Here is a 21,702-nt window from a genome sequence, read left to right on the forward strand (position 1 = left end):
AGACGATGTGAACAATATATCATATCACCAAGTGTGTACCCAGCCTTAGAGAAATGCAGTTACAAGATTACAGTTTGCTGACATTGCTACGTGACTTATTTGGGGTATGCTTTTAAAAAGTAATTTGAATTTATTTTGACAAACAGTGCAATAAAATGCATTTTATCAAAAAATCCCTGGAGCAATGCTACATGAAGCCCTACTTTTGGGTTCAAATTTCCCAAAGAGTTAATACAATTAGTTGAGTAGAGTTGGAACCTATATAGTATCAACAAATTGATAAACCTCAACACTCCCATTTCCACCTGAACGATCACGATTTTTGAAGGAAAAACGGGTACAGGTCCTTGATAAATTATGGACACTGTTCAGTGGATAGGGCGATGGATAGGGCCATGACCATTTTGTCACAATGTTTACATTTTTGGGTGATAGTCCAATAAGATATTATGGGGGTGATTTAGACCTGAGCGCTGCTGTGTTGGCGATCAGCGATTATCTGCACATGCGTATGCACTGAAATGCGCACGCGCGTTGGCCATCAACAACAGGCAACGCCGGTCAGCGACAGGCTGGTGCGAAAATTCGAATCACACAGCCATTCGCATGCTGATTGACAGGAAGAGGCCGTTTGTGGGTGGTAACTGTCCATTTTCTGGAAGTGTCAGGGAAAACGCAGGCATTCCCAAGAGTTTTCAGGGCGGGGGTGTGACGTCAGCACCATTCAATGGTGAGCGAAGTGCGAATGGATTTGCAGCTGACTGAGGGATTTTTAGCAGCTCGCCATACACATGCGATTGCACACTTGCACGGCAAATATACACTCCGCAGCCCATCGATCAGGTCTGACTCACCCCCTATGTTAGAAACATTATGAAGAGCTTTATGCTTTCAAATTAGTTGTTTTTAACTTGGTGACCCCAACTTCGTTATTTGTGTTTAGCCAAAATAACTAAGCAGATAAATTAATCTACCTTCAAAATTAATTGGAATATGAGCAATTGGGCTGGTGAATCTTGGGGTAAATGCCCATAGCAATCAATCAGATACTATCTATCATTTCTCTATTGATGCCCATAGCAATCAATCAGATACTATCTATCAATTCTCTATTGCCTTTTAGAAAATGATAGGCTGCATCTGATTGGTTGCTATGGGCAACATCGCCAATTCTCTGTTTTAGAAGCTTTAGTAAATTTACCCTCTGGTCAGTTAATGAGATCTGTAGTTTGACCCATGTCATGTTGGGAAACATTGGCAACAAAATCCAGATTTTTCCCACAAAACAGATTTTTGGCCATAATTAACATAGGAATAGTGGCGGTGGCTGCTCCTAGGCTGCAGCGACGTCCAAAGTGTGCAGGGGTGAGCTAGCCAGGAAATATGAACATACACAGAACTGGCCATAGGCATAGGCATATTAGGAAAATGCTTAGGGCATTTTATATGCCTAGAGGCACAAGCAGCTTCTGCTGATTAAAATGATATGTGGCATGCCTATATTCTGTATGTGACTGTAGCTGTATCTGCATACGAAATGCTACGTTAAAGTGTATTCCCGAAAATAATTGTAACATAGCATTTCGTATGCAGATACATCAGCAGTCGCACACAGAACATGCCACATATCATTTTAATCAGCAGAAGCTGCTTGTGCACTTGCCACTTAGTAATCCAAATAAGATGCATTTTCATCAAATAAGGCACCCAACGTTAGCAGAGCTGTCAGCTGACTCACTCCAGGCATCTCCTGCTGCATGGCGTATTGAGTCAAGATGTATGTGGACACATCTGTATCTAAACAGAGGCAGAGGTAACAGTGTTAGCGGTAATGTGAGTGCTGTGTGCGTGAGGGTTGGTTGTGCAGTAGTGTTTGGCATATGTGTAAGGGGCATCATGTGTATCATATTTACAAATGCATTAATAATGTGCGGCATATGTGAAAGGGACATTATGTGTGTCATTATGTGTATAAGGGTATTTATGAGCGGCATATATGTAAGGGGCATTATGTGTATAAGGGCATTAATAAAGGTTGGCATAATATGTAAGGTGCATTATGTTTATAAGGACATTAATAATGTGTTTCATATGTGTAAGGTGGCATTACTGGTTGGTATTATGTGTATAAGGTGCTCTACTGTATGGCGTAACGTATAGAAAGGGCACTACAGTGTGGTCTAATGTGAAAAAAGAGCAATATGGTGTGGTGTAATGTGAATAAGGAGCAATTCAGTGTGATGTAATGTGAATAAGGGGCACTACTGTGAAGAGTAACGTTTATAAGGTAAAGTGGTTCTATTGTGTGATGTAAAGTGAATTAGGGACACTATCACATGATAAAATGTGAATAAAGTTGCACTACTGTGTGGCGTAATTTGAATTGGGGGTACTATTGTGTGGCCATGCCCCTTTGCAGCAAGGACACACCCCTTTTTGGGCTGTGCGCTGAATGTGCGCACTGTTCCAATTTAAAATATAGGGGGTAGGAACACCAAAATGAGGACTGCTGTGGGTGAGGGGTAATGGTGCTGGGAAAGTTGCGCAGGGTCAGAGGCCGAACTAGCGACGGTGCTACGGGGCACCAGCCAAAACCTTGCCTAGGGCATCATATTGGTTAGGGCTGACTCTGAACATACATGTGAAGTTGTATGTAACATTTGTCCTGGCTAACTTCCCTGGGGATCAGCAGCCACCACAGTACGTTACTCAGGAATATACTGTTCAGCCTGTCAATCGTCATTTAGCCCGCCCCCGGACTCCTGTGAAACCAGCCAATGGGAATCCGGGGGCGAGCTAAATGACGATTGACAGGCTGAGCAGTGTGTGCCATGCTGCAGTGGCTGCCGTTTCCCGGGGAAGGAAACCAGGACATGTAACATACAACTTCGCATGTATGTTCATATGTCCTGGCCAGCTCCCCCCTGCAGCTTTTGGATGGCGCTGCAGCCCAGTGTCAGCAGCAATTGCTGCATAGGGATATCGCCAGGGGGGAGCTGAGCATCATCAGTCTAGCTGACCAGTCCGGGACCCTTCTGCTCATGCATCACCTGGCAATGCCAGGAGCATATAGATATAGTGGAGATACTAGCACTTTCATTAAATCCAAAAAAGTGCTTTAATAAAACATGATGACTAAATCATATGCCATCTCTTCCACAATATAAGAATACACAACATCACCATTGTAGTATCGGTAACAGCAGTAAGCAGTTGTAAGCATTCCTGCCATCACCCTAAGATGGTTACAGCTGTTTACACCTTGACAAAGGAGCGTGTGGGCCCCCGAAATGCCGGTGGTTTGGTGATGTGATAATACATATTTATTTACAGTCTCAGTGCCTCAGTTTTTTCTACTATATGTATAAACATACGAACATACATATATATATACATATATATATATATATATATACATACATACATACATACATACATACATACATACAATTTATGTAGAAATGAACATGTACTGGGATACGGTCATTAGGTCTACCCAACTTAGGTCGACACTCATTAGGTCGACCACCAAAGGTCGACATTGCCATTAGGTCAACATGCATTAGATCGACATGGCCGTTAGGTCGACATTTACTAGGTCGACAGGTCAAAAGGTCGACATGAGTTTTCACATTTTCTTTTTTAATTTTTTTTTCATACTTAATGATCCATGTGGACTACGATTAGAACGGTAACCTGTGCCGAATGAAGCGGTAGCGGAGCGAGTCACCTTGCCCGAAGTTCGCAAGCCATGCGAGGGGACACGGTGCACTAATTTGAGTTCCCCGTCACTTTACGGAGAAAACCACACCAAAAACAGTCAAAAAACTCATGTCAAATTTTTGACCTGTCGACCTAGTACATGTCGTCCTAACACCCATGTCGACCTAATGCATGTCGACCTAATGGCAATGTCGACCTTCAGTGGTCGACCTAATGAGTGTCGACCTAAGTTGGGTCGACCCAACGACCCATACCCCATGTACTCTATTATATTTAAAGAAGGGAAAATGCTTTATATTACAAATAAAGCATTTATCTCTTGTTCAGATCCCCACTATCGCAATCTCCGTGATTGAAGGACTGTAGTGATATCGGATTCAGTATGGGATCCCGACGGTCGGGATCTCGGTGGTCATCAGACCGACGCCGGAATCCTAACAGGTGGAATTCCAACGGCGAGCACGCTTTGGGCCCAGTAGTTAGCTTTGCTTGCCACAATAATTTATTCCTCCTTGGGGGATGGCATGGACCACCCCTTAGTGGAGATTCCGGGCCCGTTCGGGATTCCGACCACCAGGTTTCTCTTGGCTGTTGGGATTCAGGCATCTGTATCCTGACCGCCGGGAAACTAATAACTTCCAGTGGTATCAACCATTGGTGGTAGCCTTTGTTAAATAGCAAAAACCCTCCCTCTGGTGAAAACAGACAAATGGTTCCAGTTCAATGTGATCATTGTTTGTTTCTGCTTTTCTCACTTAATATCTCACTGCAAGTAAGTTTGAGTGAGTGACTTGCAGTTTTAAGATGCCTTTAATGCCTGCTACTTAGCAGAGCACAGTGATATTGCAGCTAGAAAATAAGTGGGCAATGCAGAAACATTTGTATCACTCTATAAAATGGAATTGCCCTAGATAATATTGAGGGCACAATAATACACATCACATGCTTGCATTGGCAGAAGTACAAGTGAAAATTATGTGGTTTCTCAGTGCAAACACACTTTATATTTATAATATTACAGAGGAACAGTGCAGTCTCATGGGCAAGTAAACATTCATAAAACACATCGGTGTGTACTTGAGAGCCAGTACATGCACACACATACAACAGAATTTAGTTACAATGATATGCACTAACTTGCCACGGCTATTCCTGGACACACTTATACAGCATCACAACAGGTGCACATTGTCACAGCTGTCACCGACACACTGAACTTGTCACCTGTTTTCATGCTTACATTTCACAGGCAGAACTTAGGATGACCTTCTGACTTTGACATGTTTATGGGCTCAAAGGGTGGGTCCTATTGAAAAGAAATTTAATGACAGAGATACCGGTATATATAATGAGGTAAAGGGTCAATAACACATGGGCGCAGTGACATACCCACAGGGTTAAAGGTCGATCCCGTATGGAAGCAAACTAATCTAACGTTTCAGCTTTATGTGTTAAGAGATTGGTCCAATGGAAAAGCAAAGTAAACCAGTTCAGACATGTAAGTCAGTAAACCAGTTCAGACTGACACCATCATAGGGTTAATGTGCCTGTATATATGAGCAGCAAGGGATTGACAGCACAAAGAATCAGTGACCCGATGATGTATTGTTAACTAGTTATATGAGTGAATGGGTCAGTATTGCAGGAATAAAACATACCAAATCTGTGCCATTCAAAATACTCAGAATTGTGACATGTTATCAGATATCACTGTACATTTACTAATCTTACTCCTGGTGTCTGGATGGAACATAGACAGTAAATACTGTAGATAGCAAATAGGTTGACACCAGATGGTTGACAGGCCAAAAGGTTGACATGGCCAAAAGGTTGATGGGGGTCAAAAGGTCGACAGTTAAATAATCGACATGTACTAAGTTCGACAGTTTCAAAAAGTTGACATGCAAATGGCTGACATAGGAAGGTTGACACATTCTTTCATGAGGGCTAGAGTTAAGCACTTTGGGGAGGGCTAGGTTTAGGCTGCTGGAGAGGGACAGTTAGGTTTAGGCACTATGGGTAGGGGTAGTGGTAGGCACTTGGAGGGTTAGGTTTGGCACTGTAGACCTAAGTCTATGTTGACCATATAACTGTTGATTTTGATCCTGTCAACCGATTGCCTGTCGACCATCTGGTGGACACCAAAGATGTGTCCCGCTACAGCATTGCCGCGTATAGCAGCGTGCTGTAGTGGGATCGCATGCAAATGCATTGCGGCATGCCACATGCATACACATCGCGGCTGGCTCCCATTACAATGAATTACACCAAAACACCGGTATGTTATTTCTACTACTGGAATTCTGCAGATTATACATGTTCTCAGTCTTTGCATTTTACTGATCACGTCTAAACATAGGCAGTTTCACCATTAATTATATTTAAAAAAACATTTGTTGTAGACTTAAGGACAGCAACATGTATGGTTATGGATCAATGGGTCAACCTGGATAAGGTCAATAGTCAACAGATCGACCACTATTGGTCGACATGGACATGGTCGACATGGGAAATGGTTGGCATAGTCAGTGGCGGATCCAGGGGGGGGCACTCGGGCCCGTGCCCCCCCTGTCGTTTGTGCCTCCGTCCCCAGTCCCTCCGTCCCCCCGTCCCCCCCGACGCCGCACAGGGAGATGACGGGCGCCCGCTGAGATTGTGTTACCAGCGGGCGCCTGTCTCCCTGCACAGCGGCAGCCGGAGGCAGGAGCTCAGTACTGAGCTCCTGCCTCCGGCGCTGTCACTGTGCGGCGTGCGCTATGGGAGAGACGTCAGTCATGACTTCTCTCTCATAGTGCTGAGGAGAGGACGCCAGGAGGAGGAGTACTGCAGCGGTCTGGAAGCGGGAACGTGGCTTGGTAAGTATGTTCTCTTTTCTCTACCTCAGTGCAGCGGGGGCATCTACTGGGGGCAAACTAGGGGGGGACATTACTACTGGGGGCATCAACAAGGGACATTACTACTGGGTGGGGGGGCATTACTACTGGGGGCATTTTTACTGGGGGAGCATCTACTGGGGGCATTACTACTGGGGGCATCAACAAGGGGCATTACTACTTGGGGGCATTACTACTGGGGGCATTATTACTGGGGGGGCATCTACTGGGGGCATTACTACTGGGGGGTCATCTATTGGGGGAAAACTCCTAGGGGGCATTACTACTGGGGGCAAACTATTGGAGGACATTATTACTGGGGGGCATCTACTGGGGTCAAACTACTGGGGGACATTATTACTGGGGGGCACCTACTGGGGGCAAACTACTGGGGGACATTATTACTGGGGGCCAACTACAAAGGGGCTAACTACTGGGGGCATACTACAGGAGGGCATTACTACTGGCGGTGTAACTACAGGGGCATTACTACTTGGGGGCTAAACTACAGGGGGGCCAAACTACTGGGGGCATAACTACAGGGGCCAAACTACTGGGGGATAACTACAGGGGCCAAACTACTGGGGGCATTACTACTGGGGGCTAAACTACAAGGGGGGCATAACTACAGGGGCTAAACTACAAGCAGGCAAACTACTGGGGGCATTACCAATGGGAGGCTAAACTAAAGGGGGGGTAAACTACTGGGGTCTTAACTGCAGGGGCATTACCACTGGGGGCATAACTACTAGGGCGCTAAATGACTGGGGGCATTACTACAGGCAACATTACTACTGGGGGCAATACGGGCATTGCATAAGGGGCACCACTACTATGGGGTCTATATAAGGGGCACTACCAGTATAGTGGACATTGCATAATGAGCGCTACAACTGTGGGCATTGTATAAAAAGTGCCACCTCACATGCACCGAAGCCGCACACAAATGTACTTGCCCCTTCCATGGTGCCCCCCCCCTATCATTTTCTTCTGGATCCGCCCCTGGGCACAGTGAAAGGTTGACACGGGACAGGTTGACACCATGGAAAGGTAAACTTTTTTTTTTTGGTGTTTTTTTTTTGTGTAACAAGACCTAGAACCCCAATTAGTGTACTGTGTACCCTTGCATGACTCGCTTTGCTCGCCATGCTGCGGGCAAGGTGCCTCGCTCCACTTCCACTGCGCTCGGCACAGGTTACTATTCCCAATCGTAGTCTACGTGGATGGTAAAGAATGGAAAAGTAAAAAAAAAAATTATTGATCTGTACCGTGTTGACCTTTTTCCCATGTCGACCAATAGTGGTCGACCTATTTACTGTCAACCAAAGGACTTTCGACTTATCATCCGGATATCACATCTATAGGGGCTGGTGCAGAGTTGAACATATTCCCATTTTCTCCGTATCTGACTGTATGTAAATAGTGGTGATATACACACTTCCCAGAACAATGGTCTTACCACTCGGACACCTGTTTTATCTAAGCTGTGCACTCTGGAAATGAAGGCAGTAACCTCAACTAGATCTTAAAATTATAATCTACAAGACTGCATTGAGAATCTATTCAGTGCAACTCTGTACAGTGTTTTTTTTTAACACATTCAGTTTTTGTATATTACCGGTATACATTAAATATTTAAATGTGCAAGCGAAATAAACTATATATAAAACTTTCAGCAACATTATAATTTTCCCTACTTTTAATTTTCTTCCTATGGGATTCTTTTGTGATAATAATTTTACATCACCATTTTGATCCAAATAATCTCTCCAGGTCACAAAGTACAGTTTCTCTAAACCTAGCAATTTCTGCATAGAAAAATAAAAATAGAGCTATTAATTAGATTGGTCCCTGTTTTTAATTGCAAATTGTTGCAAAAAAAATCTCCAGGCAACCCCCACTCATGCTGCGGGAGAGGCTGGCGTACATAATTATGGAAATTAGCCATCAATACATATAAAAAATTCATCTACTTTGGTCTGACTGAGTGACAGGTGAGAGAGATAACCATTATATACTGCTGCGGCTGCAGATATTAAACGCACTGATTGTTTGTGGTTGTTAGGTCTGCTTGCATGGACTCTCTTGAGTAATTAAGGAGAAAAAAATGTCAGTGTCTAAAATTGCAAAAGTGAAAAAAAAAGTAGGATTTAAATTGCTCATTTATTGCAAATAAAGAGGTAAGCTAGATAGATACAATGATGTTATACAGGATAGGTAACCCCTGCCGTAGATAATAATATTTGATGTCAGTGAGGAATTCTGTTAATTTTATTAAAAGGCAAATTATGTTCTTTTACCTTGGTCATTCTTTTCTTATGTAAAATAAAATAATAACAATAATGAACATGATGATCATAATAATAAAAATAATAATAATAATAATAAATTCACACATCTTGGGGCATACGCAAAAAATGTGTACTTCCACTTGCACAGTGTATCCAGCATCTTTTCACATTGTGCATGCTCCAAAATGCTCCATAAATGGGCCAAGCAAAGTATGGGCAATGCATCTTCAATTAGGACCAAAGAGATGTAACTGGAGATGGGTGTCTGTCCTTACTTGGGCAAAGTGCACAGTCAGGGAATTTTCATTCACGTGCGTGTTATTCAGACCTGGATGACCAAATATATCTGTTTGGAGGTGTATAATTTGCACGTAATAATGGGCAGGTGTAAGTACTTACTGATGATGTTGCATTCCATAAAACCAGGTTCATACGCTGCACACGTAGATGCGGGAATGTCTTTAGATGCTTGCAGTCCTGTATATTTAAGAATATAGATATTTTTTTCCATTTTTCTTTGAAGCGATGGGCCTGATTATGATTCGTATGTAAGTCTGATGGTTTATACTAATCTGATGTTTCTGAGTCTGCACAGGAACCTGCCCCGTACTGTGCATGTGCAGAGTGGCTCATATGTGATCACTCTCAGTACCCACTTAGCCTCAGCATGATTGTCATCTGCTGCGTTTGGGAGGCGGTAACCGGGACTATTCTACTAAACAGGGGCGTAGGCGTGCCGAGCCCAGGGTCTGCATCATCAGACACAGACTTCCTTGATCCAGCAGTATGGATCTAACAGTCTGTCTGAGTAAGCTTCAGGGTTAGGGTATTAGGGCTAGGGGTTATGGTTAGGGTGAGGTTTGGGGTTAGGCATGGGTTACTGTCAGGATTAGAGTAGGGATGCAATGCGTCCTGGATTTACAGATCTAAATATCTTTGTATAGATTCAGGCCCATGCCCAGTTTTCATCTGCTGTATGAGGTGGAATTGCAGTCTCCTTTACACACTCATCTATGCACCCAGATCCTGTCCAGTCCAAAAAATACAAGGTCCTGAAGCAATAATCCTGAGAATGCAGCCTATTAACTTCTAAGGCCTAATGACCTAGGGCTTGATTCAGATTTGTACGCAATGACGATGTTCATGCAACTGAGCTATTATTGGTAGACTGTGCACGCCCGGCGATCGCACTACGCATGGTCCAAGGTACTTCTGTGATGCCGCTCACAATCAGAATGAGAATGTAATGCTATGGATTGCTGGAAGAAGGGGGGTCTCAGACTGGTATCTTGCCTAGGGCCCCATCAGGTCTAAACCTGGCTCTGCCACCCACATCAGAAATAGGCCCAATGTACACTCGATTTACTTCTGTCTCTGCATTAGCCCCTTAATATATTGTAGTATTAACACATTTACTGCTAACAGTAGCTTATTTTGTGCTATACTATGTATACAAAGAGATCACTTAGTTTATGTACAGGTATTGAGAGCAGCTTGGTTTTGAATACATCTGTCATTACATGTGAGATCTGCCACGTTGCTTGTAGCATCATAACACGCTAATACAGGGATTTATATTCCTCACAGATACAGGATGGAGTTATTTTTTTTTTTTGTCAGTCAAAAAAAAATCCTTGTATTTATATCATGTTTTATTATGTTTATTTAACTCTATTTCTCAGTATACCTCTTACCTAAATCACACCACGACACCAGAAATCCTGCAATTGTTCTGCACAGCTGAACTCTAAATATGTTCATATTGCTCCTTAATAATAGTGCAGAACATGGACGTGGCCCCTGTGTTGACCATGCCTCTAAAATAATGAAACATTTTCTAAACATGAATGCAGTAACAGTACTCTATAAAAAACAACACATACAAACACACACAGACACGTACACTCACACACACAGACACGTACACTCACACACACAGACACGTACGTACACACACACACACACACACACACACACACACACACACACACACACACACACACACTGCTTTAGTATTAGTAATCATTTCCATTAACAGCGATACCTCTGTTTTATACAGCCATACATACACCACTTTGCTTTTCACAAATAAATACTTTTAATAATAACCATGTGAGTATTGGCGCCGGCAGTACCATATATTTACAGTAACCCCATCTACTGATATCTGCCCACTGCAGGACCTCTTGTTCAACAAAATTGCTGATTGTAATTTCTATCAATGTTCACTGAACTATGCGTTTCCTCTTTCAGGTGGATTACTCTGTCATTGTCACACAGGCTGGTACCACATTAAACAACCTCATGAGCCATGCACAGGACCTGGTGTCCAAACTACGATCACTGCAGTTCGACCTTAGAGAGTTTGTGTGTCTGAAATTCCTGGTGCTCTTCAGCCTTGGTAGGTGTTGGAACAATCAACCTTACTCTTTATAGACAAGATAACATTAGTGTCTTTGTTAGCAACTACAAGCTGTAAGACCTGAAAATAATGATGTATAGAGTATTTTACATTTAATTCACATAGATGTCATATCCAGGGTACACATCATATCGGAGCTAGGGACATCTTTATGGCAATATGAAGAAATCACAGAGAACCTGGATTCAGTTCTTTTTCATTAGAGATGTGTTTACATATTTGTAACTTGCTGTTATTTTGGGGGTGGGGGGGATAGAGAAATGTGTTGTGGTTTATTGCAATGTTGGGAAGAATGACATTTATATATGAAAAAATAAATGTGTCTGAGCTTGGCTTCTCATTATTAATAAAAACAGGGTAATGTACCCCTTACTGTAAATTATACGGGTAAATTTTAAGGGTAAAAGTGTGAAGAGTTTTGTGACAATATAAATATACAAAGCTGCAGGCAGTCTGAGTTTATACAGGTGATGGATCTCCTAGATGACTTCCAATATCTATAAATATGACAGCAATAGACACATTTTCCTATGTAATATTATAATGATGACATACAAACTTGTCAAACTTAAGAACCCAATGTTTATATCTATAATATTTACAGGAATTTCTACATATATTTATATCACTTGTGCTTTATAGTAAGACATTTGGCCATTCTGGACACTGGACTAGTTTATATACAGAACAAAATTGAAGTCTAAGTTTTGCTGCCTCTTAGCACTGTGGTCATGAGTTCAATTCCCAACCACAGTCCTTTTATATGTTTTACCATTGTTTGAGTGGGTTTCCTTTGGGTGCTCTCGTTCCCTACCAAACTTCAAAATACATTCTTAGATAGATTAACCCGAGTCAGATAATATTAACCTTTGTGCACGTTAAGAAACCTAGGGATATCTTTATCATTATTCACCTTATATTTTTGCAGAAAGTGTTTCTTTTAATTTTGCTGCTTTCTGCAGCATAACTTTGTTGACTTGATACAGTATTTATTAATATTTCATGTGCCAGAAAATGTCACCCCTCCAGCGATATAAATTCTTCTTTTACATGCCAGTGTAACACTGGCGTGAAAGGTTGCCTCTATATTTCACTTTCTTTTTGCCCCTATTGTACATGGCATACTGAAAGTGCAATCACTGCTTCTCTGCCAAAATGGGGAAGCTTTCCAGTGCCCCTCATTAACCCCTCATATGCTGGAATATATGTGCTTGTTGTTAGCAAGCTGAGACACACAGCAGTAGGCTGTCATATCCAGTCGTAAATACAGCCCTCTCACATCTGAATGGCTATCATCAAATAACCATTAATACATTAAAAATTAAACCATACAGTACTGGGCTGTTGTACAGAACTTCTAAGCACAGCATGTGTGTTAACAAGAAGAAGTGGGGAGGAGTGGGAGCTGCCTGCAGGGATTGAGACCAGAAAGATCTGCTAATACTCCTTTCACACAAAAAGACAAATTCACGGGTGAAGAAGATCTACACGGTAATTTGCCGAAAAACACGGGTCCTTTTTCTGTGTGGCTTCGACCCAGGAATTTACCAGGGTTGGAGACCCGGGAATTTCGACCTGGGTTGACCATTTCACACAGACAAAATACCGATGTTGATCTGCAAATGACTGTGTAGAAATTCTTGACCCGGTAATTTGCTTGTCTGTGTGAAAGGAGGGTCAGGCAGAGACTGACAAAACAACCCAGAATAAATACTGGGATTTTCAGACATTTGTGACTGATAAGGAAATACGTTATAATAACACCCACTGCTTGCATACTACCACAAGGAGAGAGAAGGAACACCATTTTCTCTAACGTCCTAAGTGGATGCTGGGGACTCCGTAAGGACCATGGGGAATAGCGGCTCCGCAGGAGACTGGGCACATCTAAAGAAAGCTTTAGGACTATCTGGTGTGCACTGGCTCCTCCCCCTATGACCCTCCTCCAAGCCTCAGTTAGATCTCTGTGCCCGAACGAGAAGGGTGCACACTAGGGGCTCTCCTGAGCTTCTTAGTGAAAGTTTTAGTTTAGGTTTTTTATTTTCAGTGAGACCTGCTGGCAACAGGCTCACTGCATCGAGGGACTAAGGGGAGAAGAAGAAGCGAACTCACCTGCGTGCAGAGTGGATTGGGCTTCTTAGGCTACTGGACATTAGCTCCAGAGGGACGATCACAGGCCCAGCCATGGATGGGTCCCAGAGCCGCGCCGCCGGCCCCCTTACAGAGCCAGAAGACAGAAGAGGTCCGGAAAATCGGCGGCAGAAGACATCCTGTCTTCACCAAGGTAGCGCACAGCACTGCAGCTGTGCGCCATTGCTCCTCAGCACACTTCACACTTCGGTCACTGAGGGTGCAGGGCGCTAGGGGGGGGCGCCCTGAGCAGCAATAAAAACACCTTGGCTGGCGAAAATACATCACATATAGCCCCCAGGGCTATATGGATGAATTTTAACCCCTGCCAGAATCCATAAAAAAGCAGGAGAAAAGTCAGCGAAAAAGGGGCGGAGCCTATCTCCTCAGCACACTGGCGCCATTTTCCCTCACAGCTCCGTTGGAGGGAAGCTCCCCTGGCTCTCCCCTGCAGTCACTACACTACAGAAAGGGTTAAAAAAGAGAGGGGGGCACTAATTAGGCGCAGTATTAACAATACAGCAGCTATAAGGGGAAAAAACACTTATATAAGGTTATCCCTGTATATATATAGCGCTTTGGTGTGTGCTGGCAAACTCTCCCTCTGTCTCCCCAAAGGGCTAGTGGGGTCCTGTCCTCTATCAGAGCATTCCCTGTGTGTGTGCTGTATGTCGGTACGTTGGTGTCGACATGTATGAGGAGAAAAATGATGTGGAGACGGAGCAGATTGCCTGTAATAGTGATGTCACCCCCTAGGGGGTCGACACCTGAGTGGATGAACTGTTGGAAGGAATTACGTGACAGTGTCAGCTCTGTATAAAAGACAGTGGTTGACATGAGACAGCCGGCTACTCAGCTTGTGCCTGTCCAGACGTCTCATAGGCCGTCAGGGGCTCTAAAGCGCCCGTTACCTCAGATGGCAGATATAGACGCCGACACGGATACTGACTCCAGTGTCGACGGTGAAGAGACAAATGTGACTTCCAGTAGGGCCACACGTTACATGATTGAGGCAATGAAAAATGTTTTACACATTTCTGATAATACGAGTACCACCAAAAAGGGGTATTATGTTCGGTGAGGAAAAACTACCTGTAGTTTTCCTGAATCTGAGAAATTAAATGAGGTGTGTGATGATGCGTGGTTTTCCCCCGATAACAACTGATAATTTCTAAAATGTTATTGGCATTATATCCTTTCCCGCCAGAGGTTAGGGTGCATTGGGAAACACCCCCTAGGGTGGATAAAGCGCTCACACGCTTGTAAGGGCTCTACCCTCTCCTGAGATGGCCGCCCTTAAGGATCCTGCTGATAGAAAGCAGGAGGGTATCCTAAAATGTATTTACACACATACTGGTGTTATACTGCGACCAGCAATCGCCTCAGCCTGGATGTGCAGTGCTGGGTTGGCGTGGTCGGATTCCCTGACTGAAAATATTGATACCCTAGATAGGGACAGTATATTTTTGCCTATAGAGCATTTAAAAGATGCATTTCTATATATGCGTGATGCACAGCGGAATATTTGCCGACTGGCATCAAGTCTAAGTGCGTTGTCCATTTCTACCAGTAGAGGGTTATGGACACGTCAGTGGTCAGGTGATGCGTATTCCAAACGGCATTTGGAAGTATTGCCTTAATAAGGGGAGGAGTTATTTGGGGTCGGTCTTTCAGACCTGGTGGCCACGGCAACAGCTGGGAAATCCACGTTTGTACCCCAGATCGCCTCTCAACATGAGAAGACCCCGTATTATCAGGCGCAGTCTTTTCGTGGACAAGCGGGCAAAATGTTCCTCATTTCTGCCCCGTGACAGAGGGAGAGGAAAAAGGCTGCACAGCCAGTTCCCAGGAACAGAAACCCTCTCCCGCCTCTGCCAAGCCCTCAGTATGACGCTGGGGCTTTACAAGCAGAATCAGGCACGGTAGGGGGCCCGTCTCAATGAATTTCAGCGCGCAGTGGGCTCACTCGCAAGTAGACCCCTGGATCCTTCAGGTGATATCTCAGGGGTACAAATTAGAATTCGAGACGTCTCCCCCTCGCCGTTTTCCTAAAGTCGGCTTTACCGATGTCTCCTTCTGACAGGGAGACAGTTTTGGAAGCCATTCACAAGCTGTATTCCCAGCAGGTGATAATCAAGGTACCCCTCCTGCAACAGGGAACGGGGTATTATTCCACACTGTTGTGGTACCGAAGCCGGACGGCTCGGTGAGACCGATTCTAAATCTAAAATCTTTGAACACTTACATACAGAGGTTCAAATTCAAGATTGAGTCACTCAGAGCAGTGATTGCGAACCTGGAAGAAGGGGACTACATGATGTCTCGGGACATCAAGGATGCTTACCTTCATGTCAAAATTTACCCTTCTCACCAAGGGTACCTCAGGTTTATGGTACAGAACTGTCACTATCAGTTCAGACGCTGCCGTATGGATGGTCCACGGCACCCCGGGTCTTTACCAAGGTAATGGCCGAAATGATGATATTCTTTCGAAGGAAGGGAATTTTAGTTATCCCTTACTTGGACGATTCCCTGATAAGGGTAAGATCCAGGGAACAGTTGGAGGTCGGGGTAGCACTATCTCAGGTAGTGTTGCGGCAGCACGATTGGATTCTCAATATTCCAAAATCGCAGCTGGTTCCGACGACTTGTCTTCTATTCCTAGGGATGATCCTGGACACAGTCCAGAAAAAGGTGTTTCTCCCGGAGGGGAAAGCCAGGGAGTTATCCGAGCTAGTCAGGAACCTCCTAAAACCGAGCCAAGTCTCAGTGCATCAATGCACAAGGGTTCTGGGTAAAATGGTGGCTTCCTACGAAGCAATCCCATTCGGCAGATTCCACGCAAGAACTTTCCAGTGGGACCTGCTGGACAAATGGTCCGGGTCGCATCTTCAGATGCATCAGCGGATAACCCTGTCACCAAGGACAAGGGTGTCCCTCCTGTGGTGGTTGCAGAGTGCTCATCTTCTAGAGGGCCGCAGATTCGGCATTCAGGACTGGGTCCTGGTGACCACGGATGCCAGCCTGCGAGGCTGGGGAGCAGTCACACAGGGAAGGAATATCCAGGGCTTATGGTCAAGCCTGGAGACATCACTTCACATAAATATCCTGAAGCTAAGGGCCATTTACAATGCTCTAAGCTTAGCAAGACCTCTGCTTCAAGGTCAGCCGGTGTTGATCCAGTCGGACAACATCACGGCAGTCACCCACGTAAACAGACAGGGTGGCACAAGAAGCAGGAGGGCAATGGCAGAAGCTGCAAGGATTCTTCGCTGGGCGGAAAATCATGTGATAGCACTGTCAGCAGTATTCATTCCGGGAGTGGACAACTGGGAAGCAGACTTCCTCAGCACGACCTCCACCCGGGAGAGTGGGGACTTCACCCAGAAGTCTTCCACATGATTATAAACCGTTGGGAAAAACTCGACAGGTATTGCGCCAGGTCAAGGGACCCTCAGGCAATAGCTGTAGACGCTCTGGTAACACAGTGGGTGTACCAGTCAGTGTATGTGTTCCCTCCTCTGCCTCTCATACCCAAGGTACTGAGATTGATAAGATGGAGAGGAGTAAGCACTATATTCGTGGCTCCGGATTGGCCAAGAAGGACTTGGTAACCGGAACTTCAAGAGATGCTCACGGAGGATCCGTGGCCTCTACCTCTAAGAAGGGACCTGCTCCAACAAGGACCCTGTCTGTTCCAAGACTTACCGCGGCTGCGTTTGACGGCATGGCGGTTGAACGCCGGATCCTGAAGGAAAAAAGGCATTCCGGATGAAGTCATCCCTATCCTGATCAAAGCCAGGAAGGATGTAACCGCAAAACATTATCACCGCATTTGGCGAAAATATGTTGCGTGGTGCGAGGCCAGTAAGGCCCGACGGAGGAAATTCAACTGGGTCGATTCCTACATTTCCTGCAAACAGGAGTGTCTATGGGCCTGAAATTGGGGTCCATTAAGGTTCAAATTTCGGCCCTGTCAATTTTCTTCCAAAAAGAACTAGCTTCAGTCCCTGAAGTTCAGACGTTTGTAAAAGGGGTACTGCATATACAGCCTCCTTTTGTGCCTCCAGTGGCACTTTGGGATCTCAATGTAGTTTTTTGGGTTCCAAAAGTCACATTGGTTTGAACCACTTAAATCTGTGGAGTTAAAATATCTCACATGGAAAGTGGTCATGCTGTTGGCCCTGGCCTGGGCCAGGCGCGTGTCAGAATTGGCGGCTTTATCCTGTAAAAGCCCTTATCTGATTTTCCATTCGGACAGGGCGGAATTGAGGACTCGTCCTCAGTTTCTCCCTAAGGTGGTTTCAGCGTTTCACCTGAACCAACCTATTGTGGTGCCTGCGGCTACTAGGGACTTGGAGGACTCCAAGTTGCTAGACGTTGTCAGGGCCCTGAAAATATATGTTTCCAGGACGGCTGGAGTCAGAAAATCTGACTCGCTGTTTATCCTGTATGCACCCAACAAGCTGGGTGCTCCTGCTTCTAAGCAGACTATTGCTCGTTGGATTTGTAGTACAATTCAGCTTGCACATTCTGTGGCAGGCCTGCCACAGCCAAAAATCTGTAAATGCCCACTCCACAAGGAAGGTGGGCTCATCTTGGGCGGCTGCCCGAGGGGTCTCGGCTTTACAACTTTGCCGAGCAGCTACTTGGTCAGGAGCAAATACGTTTGTAAAATTCTACAAAATTGATACCCTGGCTGAGGAGGACCTGGAGTTCTCTCAATTGGTGCTGCAGAGTCATCCGCACTCTCCCGCCCGTTTGGGAGCTTTGGTATAATCCCCATGGTCCTTACGAAGTCCCCAGCAAAGCCGGCCATAGGCATAGGCAAACTAGGCAATTGCCTAGGGCATTTGATATGCCTAGGGGCATCAGCAGCTTCTGCTGATTAAAATGATATGTGGCATGCCTATATTCTGTGTGTAGCATTTCATAAGCAGATACAGCCACAGTCTCATAGGCATGCTACATATTATTTTAATCAGCAGAATCTGCTTGTGCATCCTAGCCACACAGCAATGCAAATAAGATGCATTTTGATAAAAAAAAGGAGCCCAACATTAGCATTGAGGCAAGATTTATGAGGACACATCCGTATCCAAGCAGAGGCAGAGGTCACAGTGTTAGTGGCAGTGTGAGTGCTGTGTGCATGTGAGTGGGTTGGTTGTGCAGTAGTGTTCGGAATATGAGTTAGGAGCATTATGTGTGTCATGTAAAAATGCATTAATAATGTGCAACATATGTGTAAGGGGCACTGTGTGTGTCATTATGTGTATAAGGGTATTAATAATGTGCTGCATATGTGTAAGGAACATTACAGTATGTGTAAAAGGGTACTACTGTATGTCTGTCATTATGTGTATAGGGGCACTAATAATGTGCAGCAAATGTGTAGGGGGCACTATGTGTGTCATTATGTGTATAAGGGCATTAATAATGTGCTACATATGTGTAAGGAACACTACAGTATGTGTAAAAGGGCATTAATAAAGGTTGTCATAATGTGTAAGGCACATTATGTTTACAAGGACATTAATAATGTGTCTCATATGTGTAAGGGGCATTACTCTGTGGCATTATGTGTATAAGGTGCTCTACTATGTGGCGTTGCGTATAGAAAGGGCACTACTGTGTCGTCTAATGTGAATAAAGAGCAATAGGGTGTGGTGTAATGTGAATAAGGAGCAATTCATTGTGATGTAATGTGAATAAGGGGCTCTACTATGAGGATAACATTTATAAGGTAAAGTGATACTACTGTGGGATGTAATATGAATTATGGACACTAACACATGATCAAATGTGAATAAAGTTGCAGTACTGTGTGGCGTAATTGGAATTGGGGTTACTATTGTGTGGCCATGCCCCCTGCCAGCAAAAACACACCCCTTTTTGGGCTGAGCGCCAAATATGCGAACTGCTCCTATTTAAAATATAGGGGGTACAAACACCAAAATAAGGACTGCTATGGGTGAAGGGTGATGGTGCTGGGAAAGAGGTGCAAGGTCAGAGGCGGAACCAGCGGTGGTGCTAGGGGGCATCAGCCAAAATCTTGCCTAGGGCATCATATTGGTTAGGGCCGGCTCTGGTCCCCAGCATCCACTTAGGACGTTAGAGAAAATAAGAATTTACTTACCGATAATTCTATTTCTCGTAGTCCGTAGTGGATGCTGGGCGCCCATCCCAAGTGCGGATTGTCTGCAATACTGGTACATAGTTATTGTTACCAAAAAATCGGGTTATTGCTGTAGTGAGCCATCTTTTCTAGAGGCTCCTCTGTTATCATGCTGTTAACTGGGTTCAGATCACAAGTTGTACGGTGTGATTGGTGTGGCTGGTATGAGTCTTACCCGGGATTCAAAATCCTTCCTTATTGTGTACGCTCGTCCGGGCACAGTATCCTAACTGAGGCTTGGAGGAGGGTCATAGGGGGAGGAGCCAGTGCACACCAGATAGTCCTAAAGCTTTCTTTAGATGTGCCCAGTCTCCTGCGGAGCCGCTATTCCCCATGGTCCTTACGGAGTCCCCAGCATCCACTACGGACTACGAGAAATAGAATTATCGGTAAGTAAATTCTTATTTTTTCCCATATGCTACAGGGAATTCTGGGAAAGACAGCAGAATTTGTTATAGTTGGTTGAGTAGATGTTTCATTTGGTGTTAGAAATGCACAGAATAGGAACAAATGAAATAAAGGCCCTCATTCCGAGTTGATCGCTCGGTATTTTTCATCGCATCGCAGTGAAATTCCGCTTAGTACGCATGCGCAATATTCGCACTGCGACTGCGCCAAGTAATTTTACAATGGAGATAGTATTTTTACTCACGGCTTTTTCATCGCTCCGGCGATCGTAATGTGATTGACAGGAAATGGGTGTTACTGGGCGGAAACAGGCCGTTTTATGGGCGTGCGGGAAAAAACGCTACCGTTTCCGGAAAAAACGCAGGAGTGGCCGGGGAAACGGGGGAGTGTCTGGCCGAACGCTGGGTGTGTTTGTGATGTCAAAACAGGAACGACAAGCACTGAACTGATCGCACAGGCAGAGTAAGTCTGAAGCTACTCTGAAACTGCTAAGTAGTTAGTAATCGCAATATTGCGAATACATCGGTCGCAATTTTAAGAAGCTAAGATTCACTCCCAGTAGGCGGCGGCTTAGCGTGTGTAACTCTGCTAAAATCGCCTTGCGAGCGATCAACTCGGAATGAGGGCCAATATGCATAGCAGCTTTTCAAATGCAATCCTCCTTCGGAATGCAAATTCAGGAAGAGGTGCATAACATCTCCTCCCTGCATTTGAGATAGCAACACTGCGATCGATGCGATCGCAGATCGGAATGAGCATCGCAACCATCGGTCGAGATGTTAATTTGCGACGGCAGGCTGAGTAAGCCTAAGCTTCCGCAGGCTTGCTATCACAGGGTGGCTTGTGAAGCTAACAAAACTGTGTCTCACGGAGCAGTCCCTGGCCTCGCCACTTCTGGAAAATGGAGACGACATGCTCACGTTTCCGGCAATGCTGACTGCCTCCGTCCCTCCCCACGAATGCCTCTGCTGTCAAACAGGCAGAGGCGTTCGTATCCTTGTGACGCAATCGCAGGACCCGTTTTGCACATGCGCAGAATGGGTCCTACACGTGCAGTTTCCCGCGATTGTGATCCAACCTAAATTAAACCCACAGTTCAGTTACATTTTGGGCACCTACAGCCTTTGCATAATGATGTTGCTTGCTTGTAGAAAGTGGTTCAGATGTTTATCATGTCAATACACCACTGGAGTGCCACTCAGTTTGGGGTGTCTCATGTTGATCTATAGACAGAACTGATATCCTCTTTCAGACCTGGTATTGATGTGATTCTAAACAGTTTATCAATGAACAAATAATTACCCGGGCAGTATTGATTTGTCACTCAGGAGCAGGAGCCAGTCTGAGTGATAACTTGTGTAGAGGCAAGTAGTAGTATAGGCATCTTTTTATCTTACTGTCGCCAATGTACGTGGCCTCATACCAGTGGAGATGTACTAAGCTTTGCAGAGAGATAAAGTGGGGAAAGATAAACTACCAACCAATCAGCTCCTGTCATTTTTCAAACACAGCCTGTAACATGGCAGTTAGGAGCTGATTGGCTGTTACTTTACCTCTCTCCACTTTATCTTACTCTAAGGCTTACTACAACTCTCCTACTGTTCTGCATATCTTATTCTTACAGAGTAATCTCTCAATATAGTATATGACATGCACCCATATACAGTTACACACACACAC

At 44.7% G+C, this 21,702-nt stretch overlaps 1 protein-coding gene across 2 annotated transcripts in view; it reads left to right on the forward strand.

The window, feature by feature from the left end:
• Nucleotides 1-21,702, forward strand: part of NR5A2 (nuclear receptor subfamily 5 group A member 2) — a 186,379-nt gene that overhangs the window by 134,052 nt on the left and 30,625 nt on the right. For both annotated transcript variants that reach the window (XM_063940136.1, XM_063940135.1), the window contains exon 6: nt 11,141-11,288. In XM_063940136.1, coding sequence (XP_063796206.1) covers nt 11,141-11,288 — 148 coding nt within the window. The remainder of the gene's footprint in view (nt 1-11,140; nt 11,289-21,702) is intronic.

The sequence above is a fragment of the Pseudophryne corroboree genome, chromosome 9 (assembly GCF_028390025.1).
Source record: "Pseudophryne corroboree isolate aPseCor3 chromosome 9, aPseCor3.hap2, whole genome shotgun sequence".
Classification (NCBI taxonomy): Eukaryota; Metazoa; Chordata; class Amphibia; order Anura; family Myobatrachidae; genus Pseudophryne; species Pseudophryne corroboree.